At 42.4% G+C, this 13079-nt stretch overlaps 1 protein-coding gene across 3 annotated transcripts in view; it reads left to right on the top strand.

The window, feature by feature from the left end:
* Window positions 1-13079, top strand: part of LOC115580070 (protein TANC1-like) — a 43035-nt gene that overhangs the window by 1117 nt on the left and 28839 nt on the right. For 2 of the 3 annotated variants that reach the window (XM_030413925.1, XM_030413924.1), the window contains exons 3-7: window positions 744-947; window positions 3343-3435; window positions 4989-5119; window positions 9373-9673; window positions 10805-11086. In XM_030413925.1, coding sequence (XP_030269785.1) covers window positions 744-947; window positions 3343-3435; window positions 4989-5119; window positions 9373-9673; window positions 10805-11086 — 1011 coding nt within the window. Of the gene's footprint in view, window positions 1-743; window positions 948-3342; window positions 3436-4071; window positions 4502-4988; window positions 5120-9372; window positions 9674-10804; window positions 11087-13079 lie in introns of those variants that run through there. The other variant, XM_030413926.1, reaches the window with a different exon arrangement.

Genomic DNA, 13079 nt, shown 5'->3' with positions numbered 1-13079 from the left:
AACCATGTTGCCCATTAATATTTAATAATTTGCTGCTCTGGGAAGCAAGAACGGAGAGGATGATAGAGAACTGTGTCAGTCTCATTAAAGTGATATAGCATGTTTACAGGATGGCTCTGATCATTAGCGAAGAGATATCACTTCTCCTCATAAGCTTATCATGAAAGGTTTCAAGGCAATGATCTTTCCAAGCATGGCCCTCAACAACATATCATTTGAATTTGTAATATTAGATGGTGAACCTCTGAATCCTTCTTTTGCTCAACAGAAACAGCCTCATTTGAGGAGCCACAAAGTGAATGGCTGAATTAAACCACAGGGGAAAATACTGCAATCTGGTGTAACCATTATAAGTAGCAATAAGGTCCCTATAATCGCCTGGCTTTGTGAGTTCTCGTGCATAATGTTTATTCCAAGGTGCAGGATGAGGCTTAATGGCTGCGATACGAGTGGACGTAAAAATGATTCAGATATTGAATTGAAATATAATAAGTGTAGCCTATTTATTGAGTGTGATCCCATTCCTTTAAATAGATGTTCTGGCATTGCCGACTTTCCATTACCTCATTCAGCAAAATGCCTCCAAGACAAGATACGTTCGCTCTGTCGCAGCCTTATGTGACACATACTTTTAAACAGCGCTCACTGCGATATGTTAAATCTGTCCTTTTGAAACTACTTGGCCTTTTGAACTCTTACTGAGCACCTTCCCTTCTCTGTCTTCCCTCCTCACTCCCATGCAGGTGGTGAGGTGTACACCCACAGCACCTTGCAGAGGAGCAGCGGCGGACACGCCATACGCTTCCGGGACCATGACAGCGGCTACACCGACAGCCCAGTAAAACTGATGAGACTGACCAAGGGTGTGTCCATTTCTTTGCCGTCCTCCCCTCTTCTCCCTCGCCAGGCGGACATCGTCCCCTCCCAGTCGTGCGTCAAGTTCTCAGGTGGGTTCAGTTGAAATACAAACAAAGCACGGTCTCATTACAAGAAACAGAGAGTGACGAGAAGCTGTGCATCAGGGAATAGATGCAAAAAATAGCAGAATGCTTTCATGGGTTTGCCTTGATTAGCAGAGAGAGCTTCTGTGCGTTCAGCTGTTCCATACATGTGACAGCAAATACAAGAGCATACAGACTGTGCCCCCCGGGCCCAAAACCATGTGACAGATTGTCAGAGTAAATGATTTAACACGATAACTCAAGGCAAGGGACCCCAATTAGGTAGGTCCATTATTGAAACATTTTATTGGTTTGATCCACAAAGACATGATCAAAGGTGACTGATCATAATACAAAATATTGCTCAAGGTCTTCTCACGAGTTTTTGTGCTATCTGTACTAAAATAATCTTTATTGGCAGCTTTCTCAAAGCAAAGTGTAGTGATGCAAATGTGTCACATTACTTTGACCTACACACATAGGGATTTAATTGCTCATGTTTCATGTCAGGTTGCTACAATCGACTGTCCAATAAAAAAGAATAAGGTCCTCTAATCCTTCCTCATTAAAAGAAATCCACAATGAATAGATATGCAAATATAGTTCATTTAAAAAGTATTAACTGCTCGACAGAAACTTCATTAAAAAAAAGTCCATTCTCAGTGTATGTCTGTATGTATTCAGGATTAACATGTCACACTTGTTCAAGTTGCATACTGGATGAGGATTTGTCTCCAAACTAGTTGTGATATCATGAAATCATACTTGCTAATGTTAAGATAAGATGAGATAAGATTAGATGTAACTTTATTGATCCCCGAAGGAGAAATGATTTTAACACAGCAGCACAAGGGAACAAACAGTGTGCAAACAAAGGAAAACAAAGCAGCATAAGAGAAGTAATTGGCTAAGAGAAAAATCTAATTGAATAAAATAAAGATATACTGAAATAGATAAGATAAAATAGAATAGAAATGCTCAAAACAGTAGATTGATCTGTGTTGATCATGTACTTGTGCAATGTTCATGTAAATGTGCAATGATTACACTTCAGATTAAGTCAGATTAAAGATGAGTACAGAGGGAATTCCCCGTCAGCAGATGAGAGTGAAAAAACTGCCTGAAAAATCTGCGCATACATCATCCTACACGGTGAAGGTTAAAGGTAATGAATATGACTGAAAGCAAAACACAACTTTGAGTGTGTGGGGGGGGGGGGGGGCTTTAAAAATGTTGAATTCTGATTTTATTTTATAGCATCTATTATTAGAAAATGGGTCAAACTTTTCTACAGTGCACATACTGCTTGTTAAATATTTCATAGCTCAATCAAACCACGTTCATGTGCACATTACCAGTTAAGACAATAAAATTCACAAGGATGTTATCTGCTGTTTTAGTACTTTTTGTGACCAGTAAACAAGAACAAACTTAAACATGCATTTAAGGAAATGTAGATTATTTAAAAATTTCATTTTCTTGAACAAAAAAATAATCCTTATAAGCTCTGGGACATTTTTAATCATGTAAAGTAAATAATTGTGTCTGGAAAGTAAAACAAACTCCATGTTCACCTGGGGAGGCTTCCCTTTGAAAGAAGCACTAGGTGGCAGTGTCCTGCAGCAAGTCCCGCCATTCAGAAAATGTGCTCTTACATTTCATGGCATGCAGCACTGCCTTGTCTCCCGCCCCCCCACCCCCGGTACACAGAACGAACATGACAAGGAAATTTACAGCAAGTAAAAATATACACTGTCATGGTGTTCATGCCTTCTGTAGTCATGCAAAATCAGATACCGAGCTGCATGTTAGATTGCACGGACTGTTCCTGAGTCTGTCCACACTCATGACTCAAACACAGAATAACCTTGAGTGTAAGAAATTCTGCGCACCCGAGTGTTCCGCAAACATCTCATCCCTGTGAAATGATCTCCAATCCTAAAGAATCTGTGTATCCAAGAACCCTCAGATGTAGTTGCATAAATTGAGACACACCCACACACGTCAGTATGAGTGCACCGCTGTCCCTGCCATCTCGCAAACGCTCACACACAAACACACACACATTAGCAATGTTAATATATTATAGATAAACACCCACGGTACAGTGAGTATTGTACTGTTTCCATGCGTGGCTTGCACTCTGTACATACTGCTTTATACTCCTGGGACACAATTCAAATTCTGCACCACAGATCTCATCTGGGGAGGCTTAATCTCTCTCTCTCTCTCTCTCTCTCTCTCTCTCTCTCTCTCTCTCTCTCTCTCTCTCTCTCTCACTTTCTTTCATATCCATCCTTATCTCCTCCCTCAATCCCTCCCTCCCTCCCACCCACCCTCCTGCTCACCCTCCCTGCTCACCCTCCCTCTCCCTTTCTCCCTCTATGTGCTGTGGCCAAAGGACGGGTAGGGAGGCTGGAGTATGTGGATGGCTCTTCCAGTGTGCGAGAACCTCCTGTCTTTGCCTCGTGCCGTGGCAAGGCAGACTACAGAGGTGAGAACGGGAGCGTGTTGCCGTGTGTTTAGCGTCATGTCTGTTTATCCAGGTATTGATCAGGGGAGCTGAATGAGAATGAGTCGGGGTGGAGGTGATGAGAGGAGAGCGAAGGGTGAGATATTGGAGAAAAAGTCAGTGTGTGGTAGTGTTTTAATAACAGCTAAAAGGCTTGGCAGTAAGTTTTTGCTTTCAGATGTGTGTGCGCGTGTGTGTGATGTCTGTGTAATCCTCAGTGTATTATTCAGAGCGGATTTGTTTTATTACAGTTTCTCCTGAGTCTTTGTCCTGACTTATCTGCATGCTGGTTGTATAGTTATAGTTAGATTAAAGCAGTAATGGTGTAAATACCCTCATCTCAGCCAGCTCTCTCTGTTTTTTTTGACCGGAGGGCTACCCTCGGGCTAAACACATTTTATGAAGCATCTTCCATCCCGGTTGCCAGGCACCTCTCAGCTTCCCGTTTCCAATGGCAACTGCTAGGTGGTTTGATGAATAGTACTGGACATTCAGTTTGTCCTCATGTTACTCCAGATTGGATCTCAGTGGTCTGCTGACAAAATGCAAAGTTTTCCCTCTCCCCCCCCTCTCTCTCAAACACACATACACCCTTCCTTACCCAAGTCTTCAGCAGCTCTTCAAGCTGTGAAGTGAAAAGAGTATTGACAAGGACTATCACTGGGGCGCTGTGTGGAACAAAAGTTGCCAGGCTCGGCTCTCAAAATTGACCTTGATCCTCTCAAGGCTAGGCTTGTGTTCTCACACAATTGAATGTGAGAGCGATGTGATGCAGTACCTTTCAAAAGGAGAGCGTGATCAAGCAAGACGGATTGAGAAAGAAGCAGTGGAGGGAGTGCGAAAATGAATGTGATGTCTGAACGCAAAGATGTTTGTGAGGAGGAGTGAGCTGTTCCTGTAATCCATGATGTCCTGTCATCCTGTTAATATGCCTACTCAATATGCATGTTGCTCAGCTGATAACAGCACATAGGTGAGGCGTGAGAATGGAGGAATGTATTGCTCAGCTGGCTGAAACACAGAGATGCTACAGCCTCACTCTGCAGAGGTGAGTGTGGAGGAGCCGGGGTTGGAGGTCAAAGCACCAGGGAGCCTTAAACAGTGATAAATGAATGCAGCACATGGCCTGTGTCAGCCAATCTCTCCTGGAGCAACAACGAAGGCAGAGCCAAGGCACTCCTTCTTTCTGCTCCGGAGTCGACACCGAGCTCATTGAAATTCACAACCCGTCTCTTAACTGGGAGCACCTGGCAGGCGTGTGCACAGGCAAACTCACAACCTCACACAACCTCTCGCTGCTGCCTCAACCAGGGACTGGAAAGCCACTGTCTGTGCATTCGTAATCAGGGCAGCTGGGGCTGTGCTGACCTGTGGATGCAGATATTTCTCTCAGTCCACTGGCAACGCTGTTGGGTGGGAACCTTCTGAGCAAGCTGAGCTGGAACGGGAGCGTCAGTTAGATGGCGGTTTCATCTGGCCAGCCACGCTTCTGTATGCTTGTTAAAGTGTGTGTCCTAAATGTGTGTGTCTTCCAGATCTCCATGTGGAGCCCCAGCCGGGCTCCTCCCTTTCTACCCAGGAACTGATGACCAGACTATGCTTCTTATTGGGAGAAGTAACACCCGGCACTGCTAGCTCCCCTATGGAGGACAGGAGGGAAAAGAAGGTAGGGCAGCATATTGATTTAGTGGCCCTTTGCTGTCGTGTCTTATGAAAAGATGATGGATCGTTTACGAAACGGCCTTCTGTCTTCAGCCGTCACATTGCCATCAGGATCTTAGTTTCCTTTTCAAACATTTAAACATCATCTACAAAAGATTAGTTGATTGTGTTCTTGAAATTAAGTTGTGTCCAAGGAAAGATTCTGTGTTGAATACTGTGTGTGATATGAGCACTCAAGTCCCCCTTGGAGAAATGGATCAATATATATTCAGAAACATTTTAAACTGTGTTGCTATGCCTCAGCAGGGCTCCTTTTCTCTGCTCGGTGCTCTATTAGTTTAACCTGTATGAGGGTTATTGTGTGTGCTTACGTCTCTCCATCTCTTTGCCTTTGTGTTGCTCAGCCATGGCCCATTTTCTCAGCCTCATTCTACCACCTGAGCTCCAGATTCAGTCAGTTTCACAGAGATAGCGACTCTCATATGAGGAATGTGGGTTGTCCTGGCTAAGATAGATGAGGCTCTGGTATAAAGGGAATAACAGTGAGCTGTTTCAACTCTGCTGCCTCGTCTCCCTACAGTCTCTGTGTTGCAGAAATGTTGCATCAGTAATGAGGAGACCTGAAATGCACGTGATCAAACTACAAGGATCAGAAACATAAAAAAAAAATACTACCTGTTATTCTTAGAAAACGTGCATTTATTCACACAAACCACTCGATGTTGTGAAATGAATGTGTAATATACTAGAGCCCGACCAATACTTGATTTTTTGGGTCATTGCCAATACTGATAATCATTTAAATGTGGTTATCAAACACTAACAAAGATGTACCAGAGGCCGGATATTTTGAATTGATTTTATTGTCTAAAATGACACCAGAACACTGAGACAGTAAACTTGCAGGGAATTTATTAATTATAAATTAAGGGCCTGTGTCCACATAGCGTTTTTCAGGGGAGCAGAAAAGCGCTGGCTGTGCGCTCAAGAGTGTTGAGATGAAGCATTTGCGTGCCGAGAGAAAAAACGGTGCACATGCATCCTGTCTCTATGACAACAATATCTTGACAACTGCTGCTATATGATCGACACTGCCCCGCTGTGGTTTACCATCTTTTTGTTTTTGTTTTTTTTTGACACTGGGACATCAGAGCAAGGAGGATGTGGATGCATCCAGGCCAGGTTAAAGAAAATGAGTGGTGGTGACGTCACCAGCACCCTTATTGAAAAGTTTAGATTTTCAACTGGAAGCACTTGGAGTGGCTGCACAAAAAGAGCGGTCGCCCAGCTGCCGCAGAGGGGAGTGATTAAAAAGATTAAAAGAAAATGTGGCACTCAGAATAAAAAAAGCAACGTGGACACAGGCCCTAACGTGTAATCTGAGATAACCTAATGAAGGTCTAACTACCGAAATGTTGTTGTCTATAAACTTAATTGCAAGTGAAGTGTACAGTGTGCAGGAGTCTTCTCCTACAAACCTGTCGACCTAATGGTGTGCAAAAGCTGCACTGTGATCTGTAAAAAAAAAAAGAGTTTTCATATTGGACAACATATACACCAATATTGATACGTCTGTGATCGGCCAATATCAGCCAAGTGATATATCAGTCAGGCTTTAATAAATACAAATGTCAGCAACGATACAAAATCATTTTTAAAGACCAGTGAAAAAATCCTCGTTAAGACATGATATGCAACATTTCTGCATTAAAATATCTTAAAGTGACTAGACCTGTGTTATGTATGTTATATATATTTTGTTTAGTTGTGTACTTACACGATCCCAAGTATTGCAAAAATGGAATTTGACTTGAGTCGATGATGCGTTTCATTTGGTCACCCATCGCTAGGGTTAAAGGCAGGTAATACGTCAGTGAGTGCAAGGGGAAGTCTGCAAACGTGATACGGCATAAGCTCTAAGAAATGGTTCTGCTCTGAAGCACTTTGTGTACTCTGGAGAACCATTTATACTTAATAACCCTTTCCCTGCTGTTCAAGGTTCTTTTGGGAAACTGAATGCAGAATGTTCTTTAAATCACACATTGCAGGACTTTCAGTGCTTTGAAGAATCCTTTTTACATTAAAAGTATGTGTGGCCATTTCTGCCTGAGATGTCACATAGATGGATTTTCATCAGCAGTGGTGGATGTTTAACAATTAAGACAAGAACTCCCATGATCAAATGCTATTTCACGCTATTATCATTGAACTACATCTTTTGTTGTAATTATTTTGATTTGGGTGCATGGTGCATTTAACAGACATGGGTATACACTAAAATAAAGGCAGCATTTGTGTCTCTCACTGTTATTATATATAAGCTTCATAAAAGTATGGTTTTTTCCACAGCTACCAAAGTATGTAGTGATATATTGAGTATATGTACTTGTTATTATGTAAACACCAGGTGTATATGTACTTGACTCTTAAAATGTGGACTAAGAAGGCCCTGGATCAATAGATAAGAGATGGAGCCCTGATAACAGTTTGAAAAATCCCCTCAGCTCTTGTTTTTGTAGTTGTTTCTCCATCATGATGACTTGCTGTGTTCAAAATCAATTTGTACTTTGCTTTGATGTAGAGCTTCACATGTGGTTGTTGCACATTGCTATCCGAAACACACACACACACGTGCACACACACACGTGCACACACACACACACACACACACACACAGTGCTAACTCCAAAAAGCAACACAGTAACACACACCGAATGATGCCTTCATCTAACATCTGATTTCCCATTTCATGAAACTTGCATGTATTGTGAAGTTAGATGTGTGATTCAAACTGGTATCCTCATTCAGGCAGTCTGATGCTGTGTGTGTGTGTGTGTGTGTGTGTTCATTTGATTTCTCATACTTAAAATACACCCTGGCAACTGTGAAAACGGTTCACATTTCATTTCCGTCTCTGTGAAATCAGGCCTGTGTGGAACAGAAGAATGTGCGTACAGTGACTTTTGCAGTAAATGTCTATAGCGAGTGATTTACTTTTGAACACAGCCAGCCGTCTTTATGAAAAGTGGGAAAAATGACAGCCAGGGCGGAAATAACTGGAATTATCGTTTCATTTCCCATCTGTGTGCACACAAACATGCTCAGTCACAAACACACAGAAAAGTGTGCGTGAAGGCAAACACTGTCATGCAGAGTGGAGTAGTGCTAAGCAGGGGTGACAACTGACGCTGTTAATTTACTACATTTTTCAAACAGGATAGTATCACTTTGGGTGTGTTTCTGCTCGTTCTCTCCCTGTTCTCCTGGTGCAGAATTGATAAGGTTGAGTCTATTTGTATATCTCAAAGTGACAGTTCACCCAAAATGAAAATTACCTGTAGGACTATTTATTTGCCTAGAAGCCTATAGTGTGAGCTGCTGAGTTTTGGAGGTAGAGAGGTCTGCCTTCCCTCAAATATAACTGAACTAGACTGCACTTGGCATGTGGTGCTCAAAACACACACAAAAAAAATACATTTGAAAGACTCAACAGGAATGTCCCTTTCTAAAACAAAATCATAAACCGGTTAGTCAAAATAATCCATAGACCCTGTTGTTAGAAGTCTCATGCCGAGGAGGACGCCATTAAAGTTTACATACCGCACCGTCACGAGCACGAGCCTGTCATCCATGAGTAGATCGATGCTTCCTTCTGTGCAATGAATCAGTTGGCAGGTGTAGTTTGGTAGAGAGACAATAGTTCCCACATGAAACTGCTCACAACGATGTCAGTGGATTACCTTGAGTTACGGGGTCATGGTATCTGGAAAGAGCCATTGCTGCAGAGTGTTTCAAATAAATTTTTTTGCCACTCCTTTTTACAGCCTTTTGGGGTATTATATTATCCGTATGGTTGTCTATTCTGTATGTCTTAAGCATGTAAACTTTTTTTTACATGCTGTAAGCGTGTAAAACTTCTGCGTCATTTCATCTCTTGTTATTTGACTGCTTCCCTGAATATTTTGACTGTTGGCTGTAGTCACTGTATATATGGGGTGTTGTTTGTTTGGAACCCTGATGAAGACCCAAATGGTCGAAACATGTTCTTTTCATGATTTAGCTACGACAATAAAGGGATTTTAATATAACCTTCCTTGTTTCTTGATATTGTGCCTGGAAAACCTTTTGAATCTTTTTTTGGGCACTTTGAGCACTACAGGTAGCAGGGAAAATATTTATTTTTGAGATGGGATTTATATTTCTAACACTTAAACTTCTTGGTCATGTCTCACCCTCTCTCTGCTCTCCCTTTCTCAGTGTGACACCTCTGCTCAGGGGGGGAGTCCCAGCTCCACTCTGACCTGCAGCACTGCCTCCCCCTGTTCAGAGAGCCCCTCCTCCACCCTGAGCACCAGTGCTGGAGGCCAGACTTTGCCCCAGCCCTTATCCTTACCTTCACCGCTCTGCAGCTCCAGCACCAGTCCCAGTGGAACCCTCTCCAGCCCCGTACCCAGCCCTGCTCCTTGCAGCACTCCTGGACCCCTCACTGGGAGCAGCCCTGTGCCTCCTTCTCAGAGCCCGACCTCCACCCTGGAGAGCAAGGATAGTGGAATCATAGGTGAGAGTTGCCGCTGTGAATTTGTTTGACATCCTGGCCAGTTTTTCACATCATGTCCATCCACATTGTATGTGCTGTGATTGGTTTTCACACTAGGCGAAGCATGTCCAGTACAAAAGCTGAGCCATGCATCAGTGGAAGTGAAAAAAAAGTGAGCTAAAAAAACAGCAATGGCCTATTTAACTCAATGTGGAACCACTTACCTTATCTGCAATTGCAAATCTGGGTGATGTCATTAAAATGCCACACCTTCCTTAGTGATGATAGGAAGTTAGATGCCACATCACTCAGTTGTATGTCAAGTGTGGACCCCTACCCCAAAGCAAGTTTGTCTGTGTCGCCTGTGCCACTTCAGCCTCAAGGCTTCGGCTCCCTCCTGTCAAAACTGGGACACTGCTGTCTTTGTTGCTTATGGGTCTGATTCTCTTAAAATAGGACACTTTTTTTCTCCCTAAATAGAGTTTGTATTTATAGTTAAATACAAAAGTGCAAAGGGCACACCAAGTACAGTAAAACAAGATGATTGAGGAGGTTTGAGTGTGCAGCTGATTAAACAGTTAGGTGTATTTTATTATACATCTAGGTAATGCGATTTCTTGAATTTGAAGGTAATGCTAAATGTTGGGCTTTTAGTCAATTAAAACTTTAAGCTGATATTGGCCTTTCACAGATATATCGATGTTGTTTAATATATTGTCTGATATGTGCCGATATTGTTTAATATAGAAAAAGACATTTGGGATCATTTCTAATTATCAAATTCAAGTCGAGAGATAGTCGAGTCGTTAAGAGCGCATGCCACATAAGCAGCGGACCCTGGTTCGAATCCCAACCGGAGGACCTTTGCTGCATGTCACACCCCTCTCTGTCTCCCATTTCCTGTCTATCCACTGTCAAATAAAGGTGTCTATGCCTAAAAAAAATCTTTAGAAAAAATAAACTAAAATGTGCATTTATGCAATTATTCTGTATCTTGTAATATTTATAAACATCTGAATTGTTTTGTATTGGCGTTGGCCCGAAAACTCAAGTATCAGTCAGGCTCTGAAGAAAATACAACCAAGTTATTGCATGCCATATGTTCTGTTCTTGGCTGTCTAACCTAACCCATATGTTCTTGATTCGGCTCAGCAACCATCACTAGTTCCTCTGAGAATGAGGAGCGCAGCGCCTCCAGTGAGGTTCTGACTAAGGATGAAGGCCTGGGGGGCAGTGCTGGTGTAATGGGCCACGCAAACGAGGACCGCCATCCTGGGCCAACCAGGGAAAATCTGACCGCCCAACCAGATGAGGCCTTACCTAGGACTGAGATCATGGAGCCCAGGACTCCTCCAGCACCGAAAAGACCACTCCCACAGCACCACCTACATAGCATTTCCTCCCTCGTGATGCCCCGGCCAAATTCTGTGGCAGGTATGTGAACTTTTCTCCTGCGGCCACCTATTGTTCTGTGGTTACAGGAAGTAGTGCGGTGCCCCTTCAAAACACGCTGTTCGGCACAGATTATCTGGTACTGTGAGGGGCTTACAGGGTAAGGGTTGAGGTGCCCTTAGAATATAATATTGATATTCACCGTTTAAAATCTGGATGATAACATCGATACTTTCCGAACTGAATTGGAACAACTAATGAGGGAGGCATCCTTGAGCAGCTCAGGGTGTTGCCAGGCAGTGATACACATTGTAGCCCTTGAGGTGAACGTTAGCTAATATACTACTTTTTTTTATTTTTATTTATTTATTTATTTTTTGGCCTTTTATGGCTTTATTGATAGTACAGCGGAAGATATGACAGGAAACAGGGAGAGAGATGGGGAGTGACACGCAGCAAAGGGACCCAGGCCCACTTTTGACTGAAACTTAAAATCTCACCATCAGTTCTTCCTGAAGAATAGATATGTAATAATGTTGATCGCATCAACCCACTCATCCAGGCTCGTTTAAACTTCTACTTTTGTTTTAACTTCGTGCTAATCTCCTGAAGCCACGCCCCCACTGCTGCACAGAGTGGTGTTTGCTGTTTATTTAAGATTTATTAATATTCAGAGTGTCAAAAATTGAAACAAACTCAACACTGCACCTCTGTGGGTCCTCAGCAACAAACAACCTGTCAAGTCTGAAGTACATTGGATAAACGGTTTTCAAGATATGTGGGCAACAGACAGACAGGTACAGATTCCTTGCATCACAGTTAGCTTGTTCCGAAGGGAAGAAACTCAGTCTAAGAGCACCTCTTAAGCTCATTTATTTACAAGTTCAGTTCCAGGAAGTCACTGTTCCCAGCCAGGAAATAGTCCCACTCGAACCCCTCCCCATAAAACCACTGTGTCATTTGCAAACTTCCGTTTTTGTGTGTATTAAACAAATGAGACTTAATGTTTTAATTAGTGAGCTATTGAGTGAGCTGCTAAAGCTTGCATTATTTTGCCGATGAAGTGGGTTAATGAAGGAATAAATGTGACAGCTGTGACCTGAGTGATTTATTAACACTCTGATAAATATTGACTGAATGACAAACTGATTGGATTGACTGTTGACTCGCCATTTTCCAGCTATTCATCCGATGCAGAGATGAGCATAATTTGCCAAATCTCCGTGATGCAGAACTAAACTTCGTTGCACCATGTGCTGGTGCTCTACTTACCACAGAGGCTGGATACACACTGTGAGCAGTACCAGTTAAATGTCCTGGGAGGCCTCCAGTTGTCATAAAAATACCCCCCTCCCTCTCTAGTCACGATCTTTGCTGGTGCACTCGCCTCTTTTTCTTTCCTTAGATGTCAGTTCATTTGTGGTGGGAGCAAAAGAAGAGATTCCCTAAGGAGTGGATTCACAGTAACGCCTGCCAGTTTCTTCTGTCAGCTGGTGCTTTCATTTAGGCACTCTTGATGAAATTCAGAATAAAGATGAAGCGAGCCACAGAGTACCGTAGCCGCTAGAAATTTTCTCTACATTAGACCATAGAGTGAGGCCATAAATATACATTGTGATGCACATTAGGAAATAGAATTGAACTTTAATTATTCACAGATGGAAAGACTAGTTGTTATAGTGGCAACATTGACAGGCTGTAGTGAAGAATTTGCTCGGGTAATTTTTAATTTCAAACAAACACTATAGAAAATGTATGATATATCGTGTTTAATGAAAACGTACTATGTGCAATGTATCATGCATGCAAAACAGCAACATTAACAGCAGCACAACATCAAGAGCAAACGAATGAACTCGGAATATGTAGATTACAATCCACGCATATTCCATATATATTAATAATGTAGAATTGCATATGTTCAGGTTTAATTTGGCAATTAGTCACTGCATGTGCAATGTGCTTGTTCCTCACTGCCTGTCCTTGTTAACATCTTTATAATCGGAATTCATTGAGTACATGGTAGTCGCTCATG

This window comes from Sparus aurata, chromosome 4, assembly GCF_900880675.1.
Source record: "Sparus aurata chromosome 4, fSpaAur1.1, whole genome shotgun sequence".
In the NCBI taxonomy this organism is placed as follows: domain Eukaryota; kingdom Metazoa; phylum Chordata; class Actinopteri; order Spariformes; family Sparidae; genus Sparus; species Sparus aurata.
Note: the sequence above shows the minus strand (reverse complement) of the source record. Positions and strands in the feature narration are given on the sequence as shown.